The sequence below is a fragment of the Tetrao urogallus genome (assembly GCF_951394365.1).
Source record: "Tetrao urogallus genome assembly, chromosome: 24".
NCBI classification, from domain to species: Eukaryota; Metazoa; Chordata; class Aves; order Galliformes; family Phasianidae; genus Tetrao; species Tetrao urogallus.
In genome coordinates this window covers 1,403,615-1,420,989 of record NC_136837.1, presented here as the reverse complement: position 1 = coordinate 1,420,989, position 17,375 = coordinate 1,403,615, and the positions used below count along the sequence as shown (strand labels likewise).

The 17,375-nt window shown below is 51.4% G+C and overlaps 2 protein-coding genes across 2 annotated transcripts; one reads left to right on the top strand and one right to left on the bottom strand.

Moving 5' to 3' along the window:
* Window positions 1-2,084: 2,084 nt before the first annotated feature.
* Window positions 2,085-10,589, bottom strand: ZNF76 (zinc finger protein 76; the record flags this gene model as incomplete). The annotated part of the gene is given in 17 exon segments (XM_079546445.1): window positions 2,085-2,223; window positions 2,225-2,248; window positions 2,250-2,280; window positions 2,283-2,441; window positions 2,444-2,561; window positions 2,671-2,823; window positions 3,671-3,810; window positions 4,187-4,411; window positions 4,673-4,687; window positions 4,690-4,851; window positions 5,179-5,304; window positions 5,644-5,719; window positions 6,087-6,203; window positions 7,702-7,886; window positions 8,037-8,105; window positions 8,869-8,949; window positions 10,523-10,589. Coding segments are annotated over 17 exon segments (1,887 nt in total).
* A 277-nt stretch (window positions 10,590-10,866) lies between these two features.
* RPL10A (ribosomal protein L10a) lies at window positions 10,867-14,450 on the top strand (the record flags this gene model as incomplete). The annotated part of the gene is made up of 6 exons (XM_079546444.1): window positions 10,867-10,871; window positions 11,087-11,161; window positions 11,234-11,314; window positions 11,633-11,781; window positions 12,829-13,001; window positions 14,280-14,450. 6 exons carry the CDS (start codon window positions 10,867-10,869, stop codon window positions 14,448-14,450), a joined length of 654 nt encoding a protein of 217 aa, XP_079402570.1.
* Window positions 14,451-17,375: the final 2,925 nt, after the last annotated feature.

Sequence of the window (17,375 nt, the reverse complement as noted above, 5' to 3'; positions counted from 1 at the left end):
CCGGGCACCGCTGCGCTCCCACCGCCGCCCCGGAGGAACGCAGAGATTGCGAGGAGCGCAGTGAGAGCGCACGGAGAAGGGGCTGGCAAGGATTCGCGACCCTTTGCTGGCTCAGCTTCAGCGTTTGTGCCCACAAGAAGGAAAAGTTTCCTCCTTGCCTAAAATAGCAGCTTCCTCTTCTTGGGCTGAGATGGAGAGCTTCCCCCTCCTCCCCCCCCGCAGCAGCAGGGGCTGTTGGAGAGGACGAGGCCCAAGGAAGGGGAGCAGGGCTGCAATGCGCTGCAGGTGGTGGGGGTGGTTGTCACGGCCCACCCTTCCCCACAGAAACCTCTTCCTCTGCAGAAGAGAACTTCCGAAGTACGTGGGGCAAATAAACACGTGATTGCTCGCAGCCTCTGCTGCTGCTCTGTGCCGGCTTTGCCCATGGACTTATGGGCACAGGTGCTGCTGTTACCCTGCTGGGCAGAGGACGCCAGCCTGGCTCTGTCCTGAGCAAAGATGTCCACTCACAGATGTATTTTCTTGTAGTAAGTGGCATCGCTCCCTAACCTGAAGTTTACAGGAGCCCTCAGAGGAGCCAAGCCCTGATGGGGACTCGAAGCACTGCTTTTAAGTACCTGAGAAGCCACTTCTCACAGCCCTCAGCACAGTCCTGGGATGATCACAGCTTTGGGAGAGCACTCGGCCAATTCAACAAAACCTCCTGCAGTGCCTTAACCCTGACATCTGCAAAATAATAGAAGCCAACCCCCTCTGCCATCCCCTGCTGCTCCACAGCACTGGGTCTGCCAACAGTTTGCTCTGAGATTGGTATTAGATGGGAGAACTCCTGCCACGCACTCAGTGTGCATCCGTGGGGACACTGACATCCAGCATCAGAACACTGCTGCCACTCCATCACCCAGCCCAGGGCCACCCTCTGATTGGGCTTTATTGCTTTGCTGCCCACTTGCTCATTAGGCAGAGGAGTTGGCAGAAATGAGGAATGCTGGACCATTTTTAAAGGGGACAGAAAATGCCTCTCCAAAAATATTCTGCATTCCTAGAGTTGAAATCTTTGTAGCTCCATATCTGCTTCGTTAGACCAGCGAGGTCTTGGAGATCTTAGGCATGAAGCAAATAGAAGATACCCTGCCATCTCCACCAGACTATTGGGGTGAGGGGGGCTCACGGACCAACACCTCAGGAGAGGGGGAAGGTAGAAAAGGGGAAAAAAACGTAGGAGGATAGGCCTAACAAAGCCAACACAGTGGCAAGTAGCTAAGGGAGAAAAACTAATTTACTAAATATGATATTGTAATGCAAGATACTACAGTATAATACAGTATAATTGGAATTGAGGGTAAGAAATAAAATAAAATTAGAAAGTCTGTCCAAAACCAAAGGCCTTACTCTAATGCTGAAGGCGAGACAGCCAGGGAGCACACACTGCACAGATGAGCAGTAAAAGGGGAGGTGTCTCGACTTGCAAACAGTTTTATCTTTCCCTCTAAACAGAAAATGGAAACAGAACAGTGAAAGTCTTCTAGGAGATGATCTTCTTCTCTCTGGGAGATGTTCTTCTCTTCTGAGAACCAGGTACCTGGAAATATCAGCAGTCCATGGAACAGCAGCATTAACCTTAACTCCCAGCACACTACATGATATTATGATGTGGAATACCAGTAATTTAAATCATAAAACAATGACAAGGGTCCACAGCAAGGAGCAGGAAAGCTGCTGCTCTGAGCCAAGGAAAACAGCAGAGCCTCCAGCAGAAGGTAGCAGCTGTCATAGACACTGCTCATGGAGGGAAGAGCCCTTCTGGCATGGCCACCCTGGCAGCCCAACACTGCCAGCACTGGCTCTCACCGCCTGTTTGCTGCACGTCACAAGCCAGCTGCTCTCAGACTCCCTCCTTCACTCCTATACTGCACATCTTCCATGTGCCTGCTGGCCCAGATCCTGCAGATCCTGATGCACCCATGGAGGAACGGGCTTGGCTGCCTGCTCTTCCTGCCTGGGAGGCTCTGCAGGGTCTCAGCAGCCATTGTCAGCCACAGCTGTGTCCAGTGTTACAGGTTCATGCTGGATTGCTGCTGCCGTCATACTGATGCTGTTCTCCAGGCTCTGCTGCTCTTCAAGCTAGGGAGGAAAGTCAGAGATAACACTGCCCTCCCAAAAAGTGTGCTCAGGAGGGTTGGCCTTGCCCCAGAGGACAGAGGTGTGAGGGACTGACTGGCAGTGGAGCAGAGCAGCAAAGCAGAGACACAGCTCTGATGGGGAAAGGCTGCTTATGAACATTCTGCAACCCAAGCAGGGCATCCATGTTCCCCTCCACATGCAAGGCACATGAGAGTTAAGGAGCAAGCAATCTAGGCAGGAGGAGATGCAAAGCAAGAGGCTGAAGTCGGTGAGGGGATGGGGGTGTACACAGTGAAGGTGGCAGGAGCAATGCTCAGTGGTACCTGCACTGCAATGTGAGCACCGTTGGTGGCTGCCAACATTGCCACCTGCCGATGGCAGAGGGATGTAATGGCTGACTCTTCAGACATGACTGGCCCAGAGGTGACTATGGTAACCTAGGAAAAGTTAAGACACAAGACAATTGTGTCATAAAAGAAAGTGGGATTCCCTCCCAGTAGGCAGTTCTTCTGCAGGGAAGAGGGAAGGCCTTGCTTCTGCCCATACCGGCTGTGTCTCGGTGCCATCAGCGTTGATCACAGTCATGGTGTGAATGTCACCACCCACGAACTCTTCCTCGGGCACTGTGAGGGCACTGCTTTGCATCACCACGCTGACTGCACTGCCCACGGCCTGCAGGTCTTCCTGTGACAAGCTGATCTGGACAGGACAAAAGCAGATGCTCTCAGCCAGGCTGGCTCCTCAGGAAGCCTTATACAACACCTGATTTTAGCAACAGAAAGGCTAAAATATTCTCTCCTCCCTCACAGAATCATAGAATTGTGCAAGACCTAAGGCACAGAGAAACTGCAAGGACTTTGCCCAGGATCACAGACAGAATCAATGGAGCCCTCACAGATCCCTGGTCTCTAGTTCACTCCCTTCAACAAGACCTCCCTTTCCATTTAGCATCTTCTCTCTGGGCATAGCTCATGCAGGCAGCTCCTCATGCTAACAGGAAACAAACCTCACTCATGGCAGCTGCTTCCTCTGCCCCAAGCCACAGGTTTTCCCAATCAGCAGACAGGCAGCTCGTGCAGGGAAGTATGTGCAAGAAAAGCACTGCTGTTTACAAACTACGGAAAAACAATCTCCAAATCCAGCCTGTGTCAGCAAAGAGTGGGAGCTGCTTTCTGACAGCTGTGCAGGAGGCGAGGGCTGGTGGCACAGCACATAAGCCCAGACAAATGCCTGCAAGACCCTGTCCAGCAAGGCAAGTGGTGACCAGAGGCCTGTGATTTACCCTTCACATCAAGGCTGCAGCAGTGGGATAGGACTGCAAGGGGGGAACCGTCATGACAGACAGAGCCCCAGGGTCCCAGGGTCTGTTTTATACAGAAAAAAAAACCTTTTAGAGAAGACCAAGCTGAGATCTGGCCCCCAAGGGGACATCCTGTTCAGTGGCTTCAGGAAGTGCCTAAAGGGATATAGAAGAAGCTAGGGAGAGGCAGAACCTCACTCAGGTAACTGCTCTCCCTCAGGTGCTGGAGGCTGTTAATGTCCATACCTGCTCTGTCTCATCCTGAGAGATAAGTGAGACCTGTGTAGGCATACCATCATCATATTCCTCCTCATCCTTGTCTTTCTCCATCTCTGATGGGAAAGCAACATGCTGCCTCTTCATGGGGGAGCCTCCTTCAGCAGCAACTAAGTCAGGGAAAGCAAAGAGTGAAATAGGAGAGAGCAGGAAAGTGCATATCTGACCCCGGGTCATTGAAGGGCCAACAGAGAGGAGCAAAAGATCATAAGAACAGCCCAGTGTTAGTCTGGAGAGAAGGACCTTTGTGTCTCCCTGTACTACACAGCTGGATGCAGTCCACTCTCAACTGATGACTATAGCTAGGAGGGAGAACTTTGCTCTTGGCTGTGACGTGAATCTGGGCTTTATGAGTGAGGTGGAAGCCACAGCACAGACTCAGGTCTGAAGGACAGCAGAAGCACACCCTTGCTCCCTTGCTGCCATCTGTCTCCCCTCTGCCACGTGGCAAGACACACTGCAAGTGACGTGGAAGTGATTGCTCACCCTCCAGCTGCTGCTGGACTTCTTCGCTCTCCTCTGTGGCCTCCAGCTCTCTGCGGCCGCTGCACTTGTATGTGCCCAGCGTAGATCTCTGGCTGTAGGCCTTCCCACAGATCTTGCAGGAGTAGGGCCTGCTGCGTGTGTGCACCACCTGGTGCTTGTAGAGGCTGGAGTACTCTGTGAAGCACTTCCCACAGCCCGGCACAGGGCAGGCATAGGGCTTCTCCCCTAGGGCAGAGGCCACAGTGCAAAGCTTAACCCACTCGGCCTCATCATGCCCTGCAAAGAGATTCCCTAACAAGAGAGAACAGCTGAAAGCAGACCATCAGAACAATCAGCCCAATAAAGCAGTTCCTATTTCTTTTAATTACCTGGCCACCCTGAACACAATGGTTTCAGTCCCAAAGATTTCCCAGCTGCCACACATCATCAGTGCAGGCAACTGACTGGGGAGGATCTGTTGGTCTTCTCACCTCCTCCCCTGCTTACCTGTGTGAATTCTGAGTGGTTCTTGTAATTGGTGACGCTGGTGAAGCTCCTTCCACACCTGGGCTCTGGACAGGCGTAGGGACGCTCGCCTGTGTGCATTTGGATGTGAACCCTGAGGATGTGGGAGGTGGTGAAAGAGCGGCCGCAGAACTCAAACGGGCACTTGGAGGGACGCATCCCTGCAGTGACAGTAATGCTGATGAGAACCCTGCCAGAGCGCAGCCCCACAGGGCTCCCCACACAACTCCACAGTACGACACCAGTGAGATCTCACATCAGCCCCAACCAAATGTACATTTCCCCCAGTAAAACCGGCACCCTTGTCCCTTTCACTGAGCTGTTAGCAACTGAGTTGAGAGTCCCAAGTGCTGCTTCTACTGCCCAACTACTTCCATCTGAAGACAACTTCAGCTCTGCCTTGCTTCACCCAAGATACAAGAGGCTGAAGCAGTACTTGATCTTGGAAGCCCTTTCGATGGGGAGCTCAGTTCTCTTACGGTGCTCACCTGTGTGCGTCCGGATGTGTTTCTGTAGATCGCCAGAAGCTCTGAAGGCTTTGCTACATGAGTCTTCTGGGCACTTGAATGGTTTCTCACTAGTATGTATTTTCATGTGGGTCTTCTGCCCGTACGCTGCCCAGTAAAGAAACCACAACATTAATTTTACAATGAGAAGGAACTAAGATTGCAAGCTGTGTAACAGCTCTCAGTTCACGCACACGTCTATCCTGTGTTCACAAAGCTGAAGGGGGAGAAATATCCAAAGAGCCTCACAACACCCCTGAGTACTCAGCTTCTTCTTTTAGCTCCTTTAAGCTGTCTGTAATCAGTTCAGTCCTGAGCAGCCTCCCATATTGCAATTCCTTATCAGAAGGCTGTGCTTACTGTGCTCTGCTGGAAAGAAGGGCTGATATTCTCAAGGTGATTTTGATAAGATTGAAGACAGAATTTTCACACGAGAGAAACTGTTACCTGTTGCAAATGTCTTCCCACAACTTGGGAAGTGACATGCATGTGGCCGGTCACCTGTATGAGAACGTTCATGTACCTGGAAGAGAAAGCATGGGTCCTCCACAGTCCATGACAAAGGGGTTCCAACCTTGGTGATTCTATGACTCTATGATTCTATGGTAAGGAAAACAGCATGTGGAAATCTAGCAGCTGGAGAGAATCTCGAGTTCTCTGTTAGATTTCGTATTGGCCGGTTAACAAACCTCTTTCATGGGACAAAGCCTCTTCTCAGTGATACATTCCCACTTGATTTATTCCAAATTATGGATACTTTTTCCTGGTTCTTCAAGGTTAAAAGCATCTCCTTGAAGTCCTCAGAGAAAAACTCACTGCAGAATGATGTGTCAGTGCCAAAGGGTATCCTGACCTTTCTCTTGAAACACCTGACCTTTTCCAAAGAAGCATTTCCCTCTTCTTTTGTATAGGAACACTCTGATCTGGCCTGCGTACCCACAGCGGTGTGCTTTATGGGCAGCTCGTATCCTCTTCTCGTTGCTGTGCACTTCCTGCTCCTGCAAATGCTGTCGAGCCAATGAGTGGAAATTAATTCAGCCAGCCACCACAGCAGCTGCCACCGAAGCCCATTCAAATTCTTTCTTTCCTTACCATTCATACACAGTCCTTCAGTTGTCCCCACAAAAGTGTGCTTGCACACTTATGTTGCAACACAGATTACAAAGCAGGGCTCTAGAAACCAGCATTTCCCATTCCTAGTTCACATTTATTCCTAGTTCACTTTATTGATGACCTCAATGAGGGCATCGAGTGCACCCTCAGTAAATTCGCAGATGACACCAAATTGGCTGGAAGTGTGGATCTGCCTGGGGGTAGCGAGGCCCTACAGAGGGACCTGGACAGGCTGGAGAGCTGGGCTGAAGCCAATGGGATGAGGTTCAACAAGGCCAAATGCCGGGTCCTGCACTTCGGCTACAACAACCCCAGGCGACGCTGCAGGCTTGGGGCGGTGTGGCTGGAGGACTGCGTAGAGGAAATGGACCTGGGGGTATTGATGGATGCTGGGCTGAACATGAGCCGACAGTGTGCCCAGGTGGCCAAGAAGGCCAATGGCATCCTGGCTTGCATCAGAAACAGCGTTGCAAGCAGGAGCAGAGAGGTGATTGTTCCCCTATATTCAGCACTGGTGAGGCTGCACCTCGAGTGCTGTGTCCAGTTTTGGGCCCCTCACTGCAAGAAAGACATGGAGGCCCTGGAACGTGTTCAAAGGAGGGCAACAAAGCTGGTGAGGGGTCTGGAACACAGGCCATATGAGGAGAGGCTGAAGGAGCTGGGAATGTTCAGCCTGGAGAAGAGGAGGCTCAGGGGAGACCTCATTGCTCTCTATGACTTCCTGAAGGGAGGTTGCAGTGAGCTGGGGGTCGGCCTCTTCTCTCGTGTCGTTAGTGATAGGAGCAGAGGGAATGGCTTCAAGCTACAGCAGGGGAGATTCAGGCTGGACATCAGGAAGTATTACTTTTCAGAAAGGGTGGTCAGGCACTGCAATGGATGCCCAGGGAGGTGGTGGAGTCACCGAGCCTGGGGGTGTTCAAGGAAAGGCTGGATGTTGTGTTGAGGGACACAGTTTAGTGGGAGCTATTGGGAATGGGTGAACGGTTGGACTGGATGATCTCTTAGGTCTTTTCCAACCTTGGTGATTCTATGATTCTATGAGAACATTTCCTACCTTGGAAAATATCTGAGCTGTATCATAGCAGCTCTGCTTTGTCAAATCTGTGCCTGCAGAGTAAAAGGCCCAGCACTCTGTGGGTACTGGCTAGGTGCTGCAGAAGGAACCTGCCACTCTCCAGGCCCTTTTCAGCCACCTGTCAGTGGTGACACCCACAGAAGCCCTGACCAGCTTATCTTCCCAAAGTTGGCACTACTCTGTGTACTACTTTGTGCACTTCTAATTTGTACATAAGTGCAACTTAAAGGAGACAACTTAAATTCCAGGTCAAATGTGAAATACCACAGTCCCTCTGTGCTGCTGGAAGACCATTAAGGAAACAATTGCATCTTCACCTTGTTGGCATACTGCTTTAACGCACTAATGGTCCTGACATCAAAGGCATCATCTTTCTCCTCTTGCCCTGTTTCTGCCTGCACTTCCACGATGGGGCTGCCAGGGAGCACGATGGCAGAATGGCTGTTGGTGGTGGAGCCACCCTCTGGCTGGACAGCCTCTGAAGTGCTGGAATCAAAACCTTCTGCAAGACAAATAGACAAAATCAAACACAGCAGAGCTGCTGAGTGTAAACCACTCTTCACTCCCCAGGTTACCTCCAGCCTTGGAAATCTGCAACACTTCAGCAGCTTTTGCCCCAGCTGCCAAGGAAAGAATGGGGAATATTCTTTACCTTTAGGTACGTAGGCCATACCCCTGTCTTCCGAAACTACTGGCTGTCCATCTTCAAAAGCTACAAAATCTGAAAGAAGGAGAAAAAAACTCCAAGCACATGACTGGCAGACTCAGATGGGATGGAGGGGCATTACTTCCTGAGCACTGCAGTGTTCATAGCCAGAGAAGCACACAGGGCAGGGCAGCCTGCTTGTGCTGAAAGTCAGCCACAGCTGTAGTTTTAAGACACCACCTGAGCCCCCATCCCTGTCCATGTCAAGGTTTTTAATGTTTTGTGAATAATTTTATGGCAGTCTTTGGCTCTTTGAGGTAATGCTCACCTCTTACACCATGTCCCAGATGTACGGCCATGGTGACACAGCTTCCAACAATCCCTACCCTCCCTCCTCAAAACATCTTCCCCCTCAAACATCTAATCCAGGAATAATATATTATCTCATGGTTCACAGAAACTCCTGTCCAACTGCTCCTACGTAAAACAAAATGTGTTTGGGCCCTGCAGTCAGCAAAACCACAGCGCACAGATTACTGGCCTGGCTTGTAGATTTGTTATCTATCAAACTGACAATATGTGTCAGTTTGACAGATAAAACATGTGATGTGACAGGTGAAACATGTCACAAGCTTTGCTTGCTGCACCAGCAAATTTAGCTTCTTGTCACATTACTAAGAATTCTGCAGGAAACCACATGTTCTTTGTCCTTGTTCATTCAGCTGGACAAGAAAACCCTATCTCAGATGGGCTCAAAGCTACAGCACAACTGTGAAGACACAGATGGTTTCAGTCACACCAGCATCCTTCTAAAGAAAGGTGAATGTATGGTTCTCACCTTTCTGAACTACCACTGGATGGATGTACACTGTGTTTTCGTCTTCAGTTTCAGTGACTTGCTCTTCAATTACCTTTTCACCTGAAACAGTTAAAAAGAATGCTATTAGCACTGCCCTCAAAGTCCACACTAGCCTAATGAGCTGCCCCCTTCCTTTGTTGCACCTTCTCAAGGAATACAGCCATGCAGAAGGCAGAACTGCCATTTGAATGCTGCTGTTAATCAAGCTTTCCCTCAAACAGCCATAGAAGCACTTATCTCCCCAGAAAAGCTGGATCCTCCCTTTCCTAAGCAGGAGGGTAAAAGGCAAAGAATCTCAGTTATCACTTATTTATAATCACTTGTTTGAAGCAGAAAGAACAACGTGTGCAAAGTACTTTGGCTTTAAAATAGAAAGCAATTACATTCTGCTGGTGAAAACTCAATCGGGAGCTTTTAATGGCACCAGCAGGGCCTGAAAATGTGTTTTCTTCAACTTGGTTGGGGATCAACACTTGAAAATGTTTTGGCTTGAAAGGATCTAAAGCATTACTTGCTTTGATGAGTTGTGAAGAGTGGACTCTTAAAAATAGTGAAAGTATGACTTATTCTGCAACAATATTTTAGTTACTTAATTATTTGATGCAGAGAGGACGTTGCTCCATCCTCCTCAAACTTAAATTGCTTTCAAGTCATGCAGAGTGTTTGCAGGGAGTCACAAAACTTAGTGGTTTTCAGCTTCACAAATTTAATAAACTTGCAGTGAGTTTACACAGAAAAGTAAGTGGAACAGCAAGGACCAGGAGATGGAACTCTTGCAGAGCGCACTCTGTAGGCTGGGAGGTGGCACAGTGCTTGGGAACAGCAGGTGGTGAAGAAAGGAGCACGCCCTCCAGCACACCCCAGAAAAAGGACAGGAGTTGAATTTGGCACTGATATTGCATTTTAACCAACACTGAGCTCAGCACCCTTTTGAGTGAGAAAAGCTTTATTGGGAACCAGATGCTACGCACTTCAGTGAGGTCAAACATTCTGCTTAGCTTCAGGGGAAGTTTTGGCCACAGAACATACAGGGAACTCCATTTTTCCAGTCTGGACAGAACCTTCATTTTCTACTGCAACAGCTCTCCCATCACCAAAGCTTTATTTCTGAAGCAGAGATGTTTTATTCATGGATGCATCTCCTATGTGAGGAAAGGCTGAGAGACGTGAGGCCTCTCAACCTGGAGAAGGCTGAGAGGTGACCTCAATGTTTGCAAAGATCTGAAGTGCAGAAGTCAGGATAGGGCTGGGCTCTTTGCAGCAACAGGACGAGGGGCAGTGGGCAAAAACTGCAACACAGAAAGTTCCATACAAATGTGCAAAAGAATTTCTTCACTGGGAGAGCGACGGAGCATTGGAACAGGCTGTGGAGTCATCTTCTCTGCAGACGTTTTGAGACCTGCCTGGATGCTTTCCTGTGCAACCAGCTGTCAGGAACCTCCTTTAGCAGAGAGGTTGGACTCCATCTCCAGAGGCCCCTTCCAACCTCTCTGATTCCTGCACAGTCTTCTGTGCCAATCTAAGACAGTCGGAAGCATCCTATACAAGATCCACGGCGATCTGCACGCCTTATCTCCAACCTCATGGGGTTGTGAAGAGACTTTGAGACCTCACAGCCCAAAGACTCCTTTACCTTTGGCAACCTGCTGCTCGGAGGCTGTTGTCCCATCGCTAAGGGTCACTGCCTGCAAGCTCTCCATCACGGCCTGGCAGCCTCACACACGACCCTCACACACAACGCGCCGCCACGCCACAGCCGCTCCCCGCGCAATATCCAGGTTCTGGGGCCTCTTTCCGGAAGTTGTGGAGAGGCCGGGTTCAGACACGTGAGCTCTCCCGGCTCCCTTCCGCCACTTCCTGACCTCATTGCCACACCGCGCCACTCCCAGCATGGCGCTGAGGAAAGCTCGCGAGATCTCAGCCGTACTTATAACGCGCGGGTCGCCCCGCCCCGCCCTCTCCGCCTGAACCGCCGCCATGAGGTGGGTGCTGGAGCGCGGCGTTATCCGTCGCCATCCGCAGCCCGGCCGCCGGGCAGGGTGTGGGTCACCGGGTCCGATGGCGGGGAAGGGGTGGGCGGTGGGGGAGAGCGCGGATGGAGTTCGGGCCGGGCTGGGTTTCGGTGTTCGGGCCCGGTCCCCGCTCCGCGGCCTGCGCTGGGCCCGCGCCTGAGCCTGTCTTCTGTTTCCCCCCGCAGCAGCAAAGTGTCCCGCGACACGCTGTACGAGGCGGTGAAGGAGGTGCTGCAGGGCAGCAAGACCAAGAAGCGCAAGTACGACCCCTGCCCTGTGCCCGGCTGAGGCCTCGCGCCCCGTGCAGGGCCTGACCTGGACTCTTCCCTCAGGTTTGTGGAGACGGTGGAGCTGCAGATCAGCCTGAAGAATTACGACCCGCAGAAAGACAAGCGGTTCTCCGGCACCGTCAGGTTCGGCATCCTCTTGCTCACACCCAGCCTTCAGCCCGCGGCCCTCAGCCGAGGGTGGCTTCCCTGCTGCAGGCCGTGCTGCTGAACGCCCCGGGTAGTTCAGACCGTCACCCCCGAGCGGGTGCGGCTGGACGGACCCCCACCCTGGGTCTTAAAACAAGAGGGGAGGTGTGGGGTGCTGCCCCCGCCGCCCTGCCCCAGAGGCAGGTTCTGAGCGTGGAGGAAGATGTGAGGAGCTGCGGTAAGGTATCTGCACGCGGGTCCCTCTGAGCTGCGTGGCATCCGTGGCACATCGGGTAATTTGGGCTCTGTCTGCAGGCTGAAGTCGACCCCACGGCCCAAATTCTCTGTCTGTTTGCTGGGGGATCAGCAGCACTGCGATGAGGCCAAAGCGGTGGAAATCCCTCACATGGACATAGAGGCTCTGAAGAAGCTCAACAAAAATAAGAAGCTGGTGAAGAAGCTGGGTGAGCGGGGTGTGGGTTGGTCTCTGGGTGCCGTGGCTGAGCCTGTGACAGCAGGTTTCCCCATGCTCACATTCCCATGTCAGGATTAGCTGCAGAGAACAGAAAACCGATTACTCTTGAAGAGTAGGATTCTGTCTAGGAGCTACCCAGCAAACCTTAGGGCCACTTACAGTGTGAAATGCCTGGCAGGACAGTGGTGTAGGAGTGCAATGATTGCCCTCTTCCAGGAGGAAGGGATACAGGAGAGCTGTTCCATCTCCTTGAGAAGTTATCTCCCTCCCTCAGCGTGCCATAACTTTCAGGGAAAGAAAGTGCAACAAAGCCAAGTAGATCTAGAGGTGAAACTTGCTCTAATCCTGCCATACTGCAGTGAACAGGATGGAGTTGGGTTACTTTTACTTGTAGCAGATAAAACCTTTCCTACAGAATGAAAGTCATTTTGATAAGTATCTTGAGCAGACAAGGAAAGCTTATCATTCAGTCCTTGGAAGCATAGGAGGTTGGAAAACAATGTAGGATATGGTTACTGTAACCTAAGCCTCTCTCAGGTCTGTGGCATCATAGATTCATCATCATAGAATGGCCTGGGTTGAAAAGGACCACAATGATCACCTCGTTTCAACCCCCTGCTGTGTGCAGGGTCACCAACCACCAATCCAGGCTGTCCAGAGCCACATCCAGCCTGGCCTTGAATGCCTGCAGGGATGGGGCATCCACACTCTTCACATATGAACAGAATACAGAAGGAGAGTCCTAGTAGAGCTCCAAGTGTCTCTAATGCAGCTGGATAAATGCTGTGCATTTCAGGGAAGTCCTCTGTGTACAGTTAATGGGATTGCTGCCAGGATGTCAGGCTCTGAGTCCTGGAGGAGTTTGGCTGGTGTGACAAGAATGGCTTATAATGCAGTATGAGGGAAAAGGCAGGGCTTTGGAACATGGAAATGTTTGCACAGGGGGACGTGCAGCAGTACAGTCTCACCCGAGCTGTTGGTTTCAAGCTCTGGGTTAGAGCTGAGAGCGCTTCCTTACCTTCTTTTGATCTCACAGCTAAGAAGTACGATGCCTTCCTGGCTTCAGAGTCCTTGATCAAGCAGATTCCTCGAATCCTGGGTCCAGGTCTGAACAAAGCTGGCAAATTCCCTTCTCTTCTCACTCACAATGAGAACCTGGTGGCCAAGGTTGATGAGGTCAAATCTACCATCAAGTTTCAGATGAAGAAGGTAAAGAGCTCAGGGCTTCCAGTTGGCAGCCGCTTACCTGGGGGGCGGTGGGTGATTGGTGTCCCTTGGTTGTGGCTGCGATCCCTGGGCTGGTCTGTAGGTGTCCCCCAGTGTCTTCAGCAGCTCACGGTGAGGAGCGTCCAGCGTTCTGGGCAGCAGAGCAGCGCAGTCACCATTCAGCTAACTGGAAAAGAACAATTGATCTGCGGTTAGAAGAGCTTAGAAAAGCGATGAGGAGATGATGCTGATGTCTGAGCGCTGAGCACAATTGGTCACAATTAACACCTCCAGGAAGTGGGTGATTGCAGGGTGCGGCTCTGGAGCTGGGCGCCCCGGTGGCTTTGTGCTCACTGCTGTGCTTTGGCAGAAGCACGTTTGGGACTTGACTCTGCAAGTGAACTTTGCAGCAGCTCTGTGGATGTCTGCGCCTGTCGAGAGATGTCGAGGCAAGCCAGCGCCCTCAAACCAAAATAACCCTGCTCAGGCATTTTAATCTCGTGACAGTGGTCTAAATGTGACTCCTGGGTATTATTCAGAATTAGCAGCTCTGCTAGCTGAGGTGCATCCTCAGACGCCAGCTGATGTGAGCCTGAAGGCACAGCTGGGAGGACACAGTAAATGCAATAGTTTGCAAATGCTTCAGCATTTAAAGTAACAGAGCTAATGATGTCCTGACGCTTCTCTTGTCAGTTTGCTCATAAATCCTTTTGTCTTCAGCCCGTGGGGAGCATTGACTTACAAGCTCCTCTGCAAGGCTGGCAGGCAGAGGCTTGGCCTGTGTGTATTATGTGCAGAAAGAAAGGGCTGGTGGCTGGTGCCAAACAAAAAGTGAAGCTGGCGCCATGCGTAGCAGTGAAGTTTGGAGCTGATAGGCTGTGCTGCTGGGTTAGCAGTGTGCAGGAAACGTGCCAGCGCTGCCTGGTGAGTCAGGCATGGGATTAGTTACACGAGAGCTCTGCTCCTGCTTCCCTACCAGTTCAGAGCGGCGCTTTGCACGTCCCTCCCAGCTTCAGGAGATGGCTGCTTGCTTCCTTCGCTGAGCCACCTTTGTGCTGTGAGGAAGCCAGACCTGTGCCAGCTGTTGCTCAGATTGCACCCAGATGCTGCCAGACATCCATGGGAGCCACGTGCCAGACAGCGAGCTCTGTAGAAGCACTTTGCCGTGGATAGGCTGGAGAAGTTAGCTGCAGGGACAGGCCGTGGGGGGGGGGGGATCCCTGGGTGCTCTGGTTGTTCTGTCAGCCAGCCCATAGGTGACCGTGGTGTCCTTGTCCCCAGGTGCTCTGTCTGGCTGTGGCTGTCGGTCACGTGAAGATGACAGAGGATGAACTTGTCTACAACATCCACCTGGCCATCAACTTCCTGGTGTCCTTGCTGAAGAAGAACTGGCAGAACGTGCGTGCTTTGTATATCAAGAGCACCATGGGGAAGCCCCAGCGTCTGTACTAACTGGGTGGCAATAAACTTTTAGGACATCTTACAGCTGTGTGGTTGCATTCCTCCAAAGCTTATTGGGCAAGACTTTCTGAAGAGCTGCTCGCTTCCTTACAGTGAGGAAGGTTTTAAATGCTGTTAAATTGAAAGAGGCGTGAATTCAGGGGAAGCATCAGCCTTACATTTGCGTTTGAGCTTCCTGAGAGACACAAGCTGATTTCTTGTGAAGAAGACAAGCTTGTCACCCTGCATTCAGAGCAGGAGGGGGGAGCCACTCAGCAGCTAGCACAAGCAAAATTGGGGTGCTTACCTCAAAACTAAGGAAGGGCTCAGTGCCCAAAACAGCTCCTGCACACAGCAGTCATCTTACAGCCCAGGGCTCCCTGCTGCCATCCCAGGAACAGCATCCTGCCAGCTCTCAGGGTGGGGGTTTATGGGGCACTCGCGTTTTATAGGGTTCTGCTGCCCTTGAGGTGACCAATGGCTGCAGGAGGGGCTGCACAGCAGCAGCTCATGAAGACTTGATGGGTCTTTCAGCTGGCTCCAGTTACATCGGGATTTGGAAGGTGCTGAGGGTAAGAGGGGGGAGTTGCAGCTCAGTGAGGGGTTCCTCGTTGGCTCTGCTTTGCTCTGCAGAGAAGCATGTAGTAGTTGCTGTTCAACTCAATGTTCTGGGCTAAAAGTGAGATACGTTGCATCTAATTAATGTATATAAATAAATGCATTGTGTAATGACTGCAGAGCCTATGGAAATCTGTAGGGTTTAAGCTGGAAGCAAAGCTCTGTGCCCTCAAAAAGAGCTTGTCTGAGCATCTGAAGAACAAAACAATGAAAATAGCTTTGGACCCCGCTGTTAGAAACCTTTTAAAACAAGCAGCAGAGCCAGCTTCTGAAAGATCAACACAACACCAAGAAATTCCATTTAATAATTAAAAAAAGACAATACAAAATGCAAACATTTCTTTTTACAAAGTTCAGATACATTTTTCTTTTTCTCTTTAATCAAGTGCAAATAACTTTATGAACTACATCTTTCTCATCAATCACTTTGCTGGAGATGGTAAAACACGGCCTGCTGCAAAAGGCAGATATAAATATTCCAACATGAAAAAAAGAACCCACCCCCCCCCCAAAAAAATGCACACAACAACCCTTATATTTACGTTCACCTCGTTGAAACATTCAATACATCTGAGAGGTGGCTGATGGTTTTCAGCCCTTCAAACCTTTTCTGAGTCATCTGACGGGTGCAGGGAAGAGAAAGGGCCGCTGCTTTCTGGTGGGCTTTTCTGGGGGATTCATCGGGGGGGGGGGGTGTTGCCACATCTCTGTCCTTTACAGGAGGACACGCAGCCCAGCTCGCCTTCCAGCACAGCCCTGGCGGAGCAGAGGTGCCCGGCTGGGGACGTGTGGCACCCAGGACATCCCCCAGTTCCCAGATCCACCCTCCCAGGCTCAGAGCAGCAGCAGCAGCTCCCAAATTCAATCACAGAGATTCAAAGAGCTCTGCGTCGCACCGGGGCCACCGCAGCGTGCATTTCTGGGCTGCCTTTTTCTTTTTTTCTTGTAAATCCGAAAAACCGTTTTGGTGGTCATTGCTCTGCTGTGGCTGCCCCAGAGCGATTCAAAAACACAACAAAAAACCAACCCTCGGAATCCCTACGACGGCTTTTGTGCATCAAAGCAGCTGCTCTCAGACACCAAACTGAGCGACAAACAGCTCAGCCCCCACAGCTGCTTCCAGCCAGGCTGCGAGCCGGGCGGCAGGAGGGAGAAGCCCACAGCTGTGATGAATCAGTGCAGCCTTTTCCAACCCCCCACATCTCGGGGGCGCATCCCTGCACATCAGAACCCGGCCCGCCGCCCCAGCAGAGCCCAGTTGTTGGGGTGAGCGAGCAGCACAGATTGAGGGGGGCACGGACCAACCCAGGGCTGGGTCATTGCCTGGGCCATCAAGGGGATCCATGGAGCAATTTCTCTCCCAGGATGGGAGGAGTGGGCGCAGCAGGATGGAGCAACACGAGCCAAGGAGCTCAACCAGCCCGAAACCGTACTGCACCGACCCTGCCCAGCATTACAGACAGCCCCAGTGAAGGTGATGGATCCACTGTGAGTGGACAGAAGTGCCTTAAAACCCAGTAAAACTCACCCCATCATGGCCAAGCCTCACTTTCCTGCAGAGGAGATGTGCAGCCTTCCACCAAAGCAGGTTGCTACAGGGAAAACATGCAGCAGAAAAGGTTCCAAGGCCAGAAAACACCATTGCATTTGTCACCAGCAGCCCAGGGCTGGGCTTGGTTTGTTGTTCAGTTGTTTTGTTCTTTTTTGTGACAGACACACATTCTCATTTCTCAGGCAGGTATAAATATTGTAGTTTCTAGTAGAAAAAAAAAACAAAAAAACACAAACAACTTCCCTCTAAATAATATAAAGAAGACTCAAATGATTGCACTTAATACATATGAAAAAGGTAGAAAGGAGGATATCCTAGTGCACAAATGTTGACTCCTGCTCTTCACAAAGCTTGCTTTCTGTCGACGAGTTACTCTTTGGCAGAGCTTGGAAGGAAGTCTGGTTCCTTGGCACAAATGTCCGCGGGGGGGAGGGAAGAACGCGCCCGGCTGAAGTCCTCCTTGGTCGCTCCATCTCTCCCATGCAGCCACATGTTGTTCTCCATGCCTTCCTCCAATGCCAGGTGCCAGCACGGCTCTCCAGCAGGACGGCCACCAGTGCCACCGTGCTCTCTCATTCTGTCCTTTCTTTTGTTCTTACTGTGGTTCATTGCGGTTGGTTTCGTTTTCTTCCCCCCCTCCCTCCACCCCTCCAGGCTCCTCTGCAAAGCTGTGCTGATAGCTGAGCTCTGTGCGCTGCGCAGAATGCGGCGCCACCTCTGGTGCTGCCCTGGGATGGGGCAGGAGATGTGCCCTGGGGGGGCTGCTG